A 9,692-nucleotide genomic window follows, 5' to 3' on the forward strand; every position below is an offset into this window, starting at 1 on the left:
TAATCCTAAACGTGCTCTTGAAAACAGTGGACAATAATGCAAAGACAAATAACCCAATTTTAAAATGAGCAAAGGATCTGAATAACCATTTCTCCAAAAAAGATATATAAATGGCCAATAAGCACATGAAAAATTCTCAGCATCACTTGTCATCAAGAAAATGCAAACCACCATGAGATCACATCCACTAGGATGGCTATAATCAAAAAGGCAGATAATAACAAGTGTTGGTGAGGTTTTGGAGAAATTGGAACCCTCATATATTGCTGATGGAATGTGAAATGGTGCAGCCATTTTGGAAAACAGTCTGGTAATTCCTCAAAAGGTTAAGCATAGAGTTATCATATGACCCAGCAATTCCACTCTTAGGTATGTACCCAAGGGAAATGAAAACATATGTCCACACAAAAACTGGTACATGAATGTTCATAGCAGTATTATCCATAACAGTCAAAAAGTGGAAACTCAAATGTCCATCAAATGATGAATGCATAAATTAAAATATCCATTGCCATAGACAATGTTTGTGTCCCCCAAATATTCATGTGTTGAAATCCTAACCCCTAATGTGATATTAGGAGGTGGGGCCTTTGGGAGATGATTAAGTCATAATGGTTGAGCCCTCATGAATGGGATTAGTGCCCTTATAAAATAGACCCCAGAAATGTAAACTGGTGCAGCCACTATGGAAAACAGTTTCCTCAAAAAACTAAAAACAGAGCTACCATATGATCCTGCAATCCCACTCCTGGGCACGTATCTGGAAAAAACTATAATTCAAAAAGATTCCAATGTTCATTGCAGCACAATTTACAAGAGCCAAGATATGGAAATAACCCAAATGTCCACTGACAGATGAATGGATAAAGAAGATATGGTACATATATGTAATGGAATACTACTCAGCCATAAAAAAGAATGAAATAATACCATTTGCAGCAACATGGATGGACCTAGAGATTATCATACTAAGAGAAGTAAGCCAGAAAGACAAATACCATATAATATCACTTATACATGGAATCTAAAATATGACACAAATGAACTTATCTTCAAAACAGAAACAGACTCACAGACATAGAGAACAGACTTGTGATTGCAAAGAGAGGGAGCGGTAGGGATAGAGTGGGAGCTTGGGATTAGCAGATGCAAACTATTATATATATGTATAACTGAATCACTTTGCTGTACACCAGACACTAACACAACTTTGCTATACAGTAGAAATTAACACATTATAAATCAGCTATACTTCAATCAAATAAATTTTTTTTTTTTTTTTTTTTTTTGCGGTACGTGGGCCTCTCACTGTTGTGGCCTCTCCCGTTGCGGAGCACAGGCTCCGGATGCACAGGCTCAGCGGCCATGGCTCACGGGCCCAGCTGCTCCACGGCATGTGGGATCTTCCCAGACCAGGGCACGAACCCGTGTCCCCTGCATCGGCAGGCAGACTCTCAACCACTGCGCCACCAGGGAAGCCCTCAAATAAATTTTTAAAAAAAGAACACCAAGAAAATAAGAGAATGCCAAAAAATAAAATTTAACTTAATTTAAATTAAATTAAATTAAATAGACCCCAGAGAGCTCCCTTACCCCTTCTGTCATGTGAGGATACAGCTAGAACACGGTAGTCCAAGAACCAGGAAATGGGCTCTCACCAGACACCAAATCTACCTGAGCCTTGATTTTAAACTTCCCAGCCTCTAAAATTATGAAAAATAAATTTCTGTTCTTTATTAAGCTGCCCAGTCTATGGTATTCTGTTACAGCAGCCCAAATGGAAAAAGACATACATACCGTGGAATTTTATCTAGCAATTAAGAGAAATTCAGTACTGATACATGCTACAATATAGGTCAACCTTAAAAACATGCTATGTGAAAGAAACCAGTCACAAAGGGACACATATCATATGATTCCATTTATATAAAATGACCAGAATAGAATTATATATAGAGAAAGTAGATTAGTGGTTGCCTAGGGCCAGAGGAAGCTTGAGGGGAAACGGAGAGTCACTGTTAACAGGTACAGAGTTTCTCTTGGAAGTGCTAAAAATGTGCTAAAACTGATTGTGATGATGGCTGCACAACTCTGTAAACATAATAAAAACTATCGAATTGTACACTTTAAATGGGGAAATGGTTTGACATTTGAATTATAGCTCAATAAAGATGTTATTTTAGAAAAGAGCTATTGATACACACAACATGAATGACCCTCAGAATAATTACACTGAGTAAAGGAAGCCATATTTTTTTTAAAGGAAGCCATATTTTTTTAAAGGAAGCCATATTTTAAAAGAGTACATTCTGTATAATCCCATGTATGTAAAATGCTAGAAAATGCAAATGATCTATATTTACAGAAAGCAGGTCAGTGATGGCCTGCTTGGGGGAGGGAGGAATGGATTACCAAGGGGCGTGAGGAAACTTTGCTGATGACAGATAAACTCACAATCTTGTTTGTGGTGATGGTTTCATGATTGTATACCTATGTTAAAATTTATCAAATTATATGATTTAAATGTGTACAGTTGTATATCACTTATCTTCAGTAAGACTGCAACAAAAGAGCCTGCTAAAAAGCCCATCTTACACATGATCACAAAATCTATTTCTATGTGTAGATATGCAGATATAAAAGACCAGAAAAGTACCTGATAGACATACATAAAACTAGTAACACTGGTCACCTTTGGGGAGTAGGGAGGAGGGGACATGAAAACAGAGTGTCACTTTAACACTATATACTTCTGCATTCTTTGTATTTTTTACGAGAATGTTCTATATGTACAATTTGTACAAATAAATAAAAAGCTAATAAAATTACTGTTAATTTTAAAATAGTTAAAAATCCAACAGCAATGACAATACCCAGTTTCAAAATAAAAATTACCCTATTTGATAAAGATGTCCTTAAGCCCGCAGAGGCGTGGAGTCAGAAAACTAGAAGGAACCTCAAGGAGAAACCACCACGATGGCTGTTTTGAGGGCTGGGAAGAGGGGTGGGTGGAGGTGAGAGGCACCCGATCACTAACTGACCCGGGGTGACCTGCTTTGCATTGACTGAGGGACAAACGGTTCAAGTACAGACAAATCCAGGGCCATGTCTCTGCCTCATTAGGTAACCTGAGCCAGCTGCTTCACTCTAGGGCAGTTTTCCTGTCCATACAGTGAGGGTTGGTCAGGATGGCCTGTGAGGAAGCCCCTGCTCTGTTCTTCTGTAATTCTCTTTGTCTCTCCCTCCAGTTCCCTCCCCTGTTACACTCTTTCCAGATTTTGCATTTTCTTAAGATCCCTATGAGAGTTGAGCCAAAACCTCTAACCCTCCTGGAAAGCAACCCTGCCTATCATTTGTTCACTCACTCATTCCTTTCTCTTTAAATGTATTCACCGAGAATTGCTTATGCATTGATTTAATTGTGTATCCATCCATTCATTCATTTATTGATCCTGTAAACATTCTCGGCCTGCGCTGGCTGGGGACTGACCTGTGAGGGTGGATCCCTGCCCCTGAGCCACCTTCTCCAACTTTTCCACACCAATTAAGATTTCTAAGTAGACTCTGTGTAATTGGGTCTTTGGGACATCATCCCTGAAGCACCCCAAAGTTTCTAAGCTGTGCACATTTCCTCTTCTCCCTCTAAATTGCCTTGGGGATGGTGCAGTCCCTTGGTGCAGGGAGCTTTGAAAGGTGCCTGCTTCCCAGGAGGCTGTCAGCTGGCATGGAGCTGGGAGCTGCCCAGGTCGGGCGGTCCCTGGCTTCCCATAGTAAACTATCGGGCACGCTGTTCAGCCTTGAGCCCACCAGAATTTCCTAATTCTACCAAACCTGACACATTTTCAAAGAACTTTGCTGAATTCTAAGTACTTTGTCTACTTCCACCAAATTCTAAAAGCTCCACGTTAGTCTATCAAGTTGCAAGCACTTCGCTGAATTCTACAAAAGCCTAGGCATGTCTTCTTAGTTTGGAAAGTTGAGTCAGTGTGAAACTCCGGGTCCTGCCCACTGGGGTTCCCTGGATACAGGAGGCTCAGACCTGCTTCTTTGACCTGTTTTCTCCTAGTTCCAGCCAGAGAAGGTTCCTGGTCTCTGCAACTTTTTCCAGGGAACAAGGGACATGGATCTGGAAGAGCCTGAAGGTAAGTGAAAAAATGGGGAAATGTGGGCAGAGGAAGGGGCTGGGAGTCAGGAGCCCCAGGGGAATTCCTGGAGCCTTGGCTTCCCCCTCTAACTCACTGTGCAGTGCTGAGCAAGTCTCTTTCCCTCTCTGAGCTTCACTTCCCCCGTATATAACAAGGTAGTGGCCTTGCTGATCTGCAAGACCCCTCCCAGCTGGGCCATGTGTCATCCAGGCTAGGAACAGCTCGTATCTGGTAGCCAGTTGCTCACTCCCAAGTTGTCTTAGCCCTAGGAAGTAGCAGCAAGGCAGGAAGAAGTTGTCTGTGGCCAGGCTGGGGCCTTCAACTTGGCCTTCAGAATCTGGGTGAAGAGGGTAGGGGGTGGCACCCCTGTGGGCTGGCTGGGGTAGGCAACAGGCAGGAAGTCGGTGAGAGAGGTGAGGGCCATTCTGGAAGTGCAAACACAGGGCCGTGATGCACAAAGGACAGAGGGGTCAGGTGGCCTGGGAGAGGATAAAGGAAGGCTCCCCGGGAGAGGTAGCGTTTGAACTGGTTTTCAGATAGCATTTGGCCAGAAGAGATCTGAAGGCAGGAAGGACACGGTGGGCTCTGCAGACGAAGCTTCCTGGCCCTGCTTTGGGAACTAGAGTCTGTCCCACAGCCTGCAGCCACATCCCTCCTCCTCCCCGTTTCCTGCAACTTCCCCCCACCCCGCACTCCCCCCATCCCCACTGCTCCACCCCGCACCCTGCAACCTCCAGCCCCAGGAGAGAAGGCACAGCAGGAGGCTCAGATTCTCAGATTTTCAGCACTCAGGGGAAGGCAGACAAGGCACTGAGCAGGTCTGGTGACCATGTCCCTGCTCTGAGCTTTCTTTGTCCTCGGGTTCATCCCCCGGCAGAGTTTGCTCCCCACCCTCCGGGCTGCTGCTTCTCTAGTGATGCCTCCACAGCCCCTGCCTGGTCTCCACACACCTCTTCCCAGGGGAAGTCGTCCTGCCTGGTCCTCTGAAGCCCTGGCCACAGGTCTGAGGGTCTGCACTAACGGGGTGTGTGTGTGTGTGTGTGTGTGTGTGTGTGTGTGTGTGTGTGTGTGTGTGTGTGTGTGTGTGTGTGTGTGTGTGTGTGTAAGAGAGAGCAAGAGTGAGTGTCTGCTGCACAGGTACATACACTCGAGCCTGGTGTGGCGTATATACTCACAGGAGAATGTGTGTGCCTGGCTTTCGGGCGGGCGTTTGTACACACAGACAGGTGGGTGCGTTTGTGGTAACCTGCGTGGGTGTATATATACTCGGACAGGTAGACAATCACTGCAGATGTTTGCCAGTGACTTTAGGGGATAAATTATGTGGTACATGGAACCGTGCAAAGAGGAGGCTCTGGCCTGCCCCAGCCCTGGCACAGCATCTGCTGCTACTGATCCTCTGTCCAGGGAGGGTGCCTCTCCAGGAAGCCAGCCTCAGAGTTTCCCAGCAGAAACTTGAAGGGAGCTCACAGCTCACGCTCCCCGACCCCACGACATCTGTAGACACAGTCAAAGTGAGGCAAGACCTCCTATCTGTGGACCTGGGGCAAGGTCGGAGCTCTCCTTGCTGCAGAAAAGGCCCCTCAGCCCCTGAGGTACGGCCCAAAGCTCGGGACCCTGCACTTGTATGTGTGAGAGGAGCATCCACAGGGGCCCCCGAGCCTGGGCCTCACTGGGTGGTGGAGGCCCAGGGATACCCGGAGAGACTCCGTATCAGGAAGGATTTTGTGACCCTTTGACTGGCCTGAAGGCACGATGAAAAGAAGAAAAGTTATGTCTAAGGGAGTAACGCGCTTCCTGTCACTAGAGGCGCGCCAACAGAAGCAGGATGAGGCTCGGGTGGGAACTGGAGACGTTTGGGATCCAGTGGCCTGGCGGCACACGTGTTCTCATTTGTTCCCCTAATGCCTAGCACAATGCCTGGCATATGGTAGGAACTCAATCACTTCTTGATTCTGAAAAATGGGAGGACTAAGAGAAGGAAATCGTCTGCTACAAGGGAGGCGTTGACAGGAACTGGAGCTTAACCCAGACCCAGGCTTGGGCGGTGCATCCCAGGGTTTAGTGACATAGTGCCAAGTGCCCGAAACACCAAGGAAGGGTTAAGTCATGCTCCTTAGCGGGTGAGAAGATTAGGGGCAGGGTGGGGACTTGGGAGAAAGGCGTCCATCCAGTGTGGTAAAAGACCAACCAAGATTTGGGGTTTAACAGAGGCAAACATCTGCTCTGAGCATGGTGCAGCTGTCATGTTGTTGGGAGGATTGGATTCTAGACTCGCCTTGCCAGGGATCTGCTGTGTGGCCTCAGTTTCCCTACCTGCACAATGGGAGCTCCAACGAGTTGACCTCTCAGGGCATATTCCACGCTGATGCCTAGGAGTTCATGAAGTCAAAGCAGCCCTGGCTCAGGTTCAGAGAAAATAGGAGGTTTGGGGCAGGGCCAAAAGATCTATCAATTTTTCACTCAAAAACACACGATGGAGGCAGATTCGGAAGGTCAATCCACACACAGCAGCTGATGAAGCAGGCCCTATGGGGGGACAGGTGGACAAGCGCTCTGGTAGGCTCAGAGGCCAGGACCCTCTCCAAGGCGAGGCACAATGTGTGCTTCACGCATGGAGACCAGAGCTGACCTGCAGAGACAAGTCAGATTTCTGCAGGCTGAGGGAGAAAGAAGGGCACCCCCAACAGTGGGAATGGTGTAAAGTAGCTCAGAGGCTTCCTGAAAGCCAGGAGGACCCTCAGAGACCACCTAGCCCAGTGATTCTCAAAGTGTGGTCCCTTGGCCAACAGCAGCAGCATCACTCAGACCTAATGAGTTAGAAACTCTGGGGATAGAGCCCAGAAATCTGTGTTTTAACAAACTTTCCAAGTGATTCTAAGATTTGAGGACCTTTGATCCAGCCCATTGCTTCCCAGACTATGCTGGTAGAATACTTATTTGCAGGAGGTTAATGGGTGCTCTGTAAAAGGAGGATCTATGGTCAAATAAGTTTGGGAATTACATACTCTACACTGCTTTCAGAAAGTCCCAAATCACAGTGGGGCATTAAAGGCTCTGAGAAGTCCTGCAGTATATTATTTACCTTTGATTAACCCCATGTTGTTTCAAATTGATTTTTCAGATTGCCTACTAACATTCATTAAGACTCTTAGGGAAATTCTGATCCACACCAATCCTCATTTTTCACACGGATAAATCGCAGCCTAGAAGAATGGGGACTGCCCAAAGTCACAGAGAGAGAGTGTGTCAGAGCTGGAAAAGACCCTAGCAATATACCTCATCCCTAAAGAGACTCTGTGGGCTCCCCGCCACCCTGCACCCTCTTTCCCTGCCTCCCAGCTGTGCCCTCCAGGGCCCTGCAGTATGGAGCTGGTCAACAGGACAGAGGTCTCTGAGTTCTTCCTGAAAGGATTTTCGGGCTACCCAGCCTTGGAGCACCTGCTCTTCCCTCTGTGCTCAGCCACGTACCTGGTGACCCTGCTGGGGAATACAGCCATCGTGGCAGTGAGCGTGCTGGACGTCCACCTGCACACACCCATGTACTTCTTCCTGGGCAACCTCTCCACCCTGGATATCTGCTACAGCCCACCTTTGTGCCCCTGATGCTGGTCCACCTCCTGTCGGCCCAGAAGACCATCTCCTTTCTTGGCTGCGCGATGCAGATATGTCTGAGCCTGTCCACGGGCTCCACAGAGTGTCTGCTGCTCGCCATCATGGCCTATGATTGCTACCTGGCCAACTGCCGGCCACTCAGGTGCTGATGGGCCACCGGCTCTGCTTGCTGCTGGCGGGAGCCGCCTGGGTACTCTGCTTCTTCAAGTCAGTGACTGAGACAGTCATCGCCATGAGGCTGCCCTTCTGTGGCCACCGTGTGGTCAGTCACGTCACCTGCGAAATCCTGGCAGTGCTGAAGCCGGCGTGCGGTGATACGTCAGTCAACGAGGTCTTCCTGTGGGTGCGTGCCATCCTGCTGCTGCCCGTGCCCTTGGCGTTCATCTGCCTGTCCTGCATGCTTATCCTGGCCACCATCCTGAGGGTGCCCTCGACCGCTGGACGCCACAAAGCCTTCTCCACCTGCTCGGCGCACCTGGCTGTGGTGCTGCTTTTCTATGGCACCGTCATCTTCACGTACATGAAACCCAGGAGCAAGGAGGCCCGCATCTCTGATGAGGCCTCCACGGTCCTCTATGCTGTGGTCACGCCCATGCTGAACCCCGTCATCTACAGCCTGAGGAACGAGGAAGTGACGGAGGCCGCCAGGAAGGTGTGGGACAGGAGATGGACCTCCAGGTGAGGGAGGCCGGGGCTCTGCAGGCTAGCAGGCCAGGCCTTCATTAGCCTACAGTGAGGGCTGTGGGTGTGGAACCCAGCCCAGAAACGCAGCACCAAGTCCCACTGATCCTGCCACAGAGGAGCTCACAATCACCCCTCTGCTCCTCCCCCCGGCAGACCCATGGGGCGCTCTCAGCATCACTGCCTGCATCTTTACACCAGCCTCCTGTCTGGCCTTAGGATTTCAGTTTTGTTCCTCCCAGTCTCTCCTCCAAGGGGCATCCAGAGGGATCTTTTGAAAAGTACATGTGATCCTGTCACTCTCCTGACTGAAACCCCTGGATGGCTCCCCAGAGCTCTCAGGATGAACTGTGAGGTCTTCAGTGGGGCATTCGAGGACCCCACAAGCTGGCCCTGACTAAACTCCCTCCCCGTCCTGTGCCCCACAGCCTCCCCCCTGTCAGCTGCACACGCCAGCCAGCTGTGAGCCTCAGTGTTGCCCAGCACTGCCCAGCTCTGTGCCCTTGCTGGTTCTTTCCACAAGGCAGCCTCCACCCAGCAGGCAGTTCCACTCGTAAAAGGACTGCCTGACCCTCAAGGCCCATCTTTTATTTTTTAAATATAGTCCCATGTGATATACAGGAGGTTCTTGTTTTTCTGTTTTATATATAGTAATGTGTATCTGTTAATTCCACGCTCCTAACTTATCCCTGCCCCCATCTCAAGGCCCATCTTGAATGCCACCTCCGCCAGGAAGCCCCTCCCACTCTGCATCTCTCACTGTGCTCTTCCTGCTTTATTTTCAGTGTTACTGTTAAGAGCAGGTAGTATCGGATTCCACTCTGTCCCAAGGTCCAGCCCGGCCCAACCCCAGGCCCTTAAAAATAAATAAATAAATAAATAGACTTTTTAAATAAATAGAAAACACATCGATGTAGGGGTGACAATGGCAGAGCCTGGGGTCCTTCCCAAATCTGAGCAGAGCTGAGATGGAGCTCACAGATGACAGGCATGACCTAGTGCCTTGGGAGGTGACAGTAGAGGCAGTGACGAGCCCTAGCACCCAAGATTTCCAGACCTGCCCAGCCACCAGGATACCAATCACTCCAAGCAGCTTAGGGCCTGGATTCTCCTGTCTCCCTTTTAGCAGCAGTAGCTTCCGGGGCCTCCCTGCCCGGCATCCAGGCCTCACCTGGCCTTGGGGAGACTCTGCTCTACCTGTCTTCAGCCCACCCCCTAGGACCCTGCCATAGCTACCTCTTCCTGGTGCTC

General features: G+C 48.8%; 1 protein-coding gene across 1 annotated transcript; it reads left to right on the top strand.

Moving 5' to 3' along the window:
- The first annotated feature begins 7,511 nt into the window (after nucleotides 1-7,511).
- LOC132523529 (olfactory receptor 13J1) lies at nucleotides 7,512-8,442 on the top strand. The gene is given in 3 exon segments (XM_060154846.1): nucleotides 7,512-7,731; nucleotides 7,734-7,901; nucleotides 7,904-8,442. Coding segments are annotated over 3 exon segments (927 nt in total).
- Nucleotides 8,443-9,692: the final 1,250 nt, after the last annotated feature.

The sequence above is a fragment of the Lagenorhynchus albirostris genome, chromosome 7 (assembly GCF_949774975.1).
Source record: "Lagenorhynchus albirostris chromosome 7, mLagAlb1.1, whole genome shotgun sequence".
Lineage (NCBI taxonomy): Eukaryota > Metazoa > Chordata > Mammalia > Artiodactyla > Delphinidae > Lagenorhynchus > Lagenorhynchus albirostris.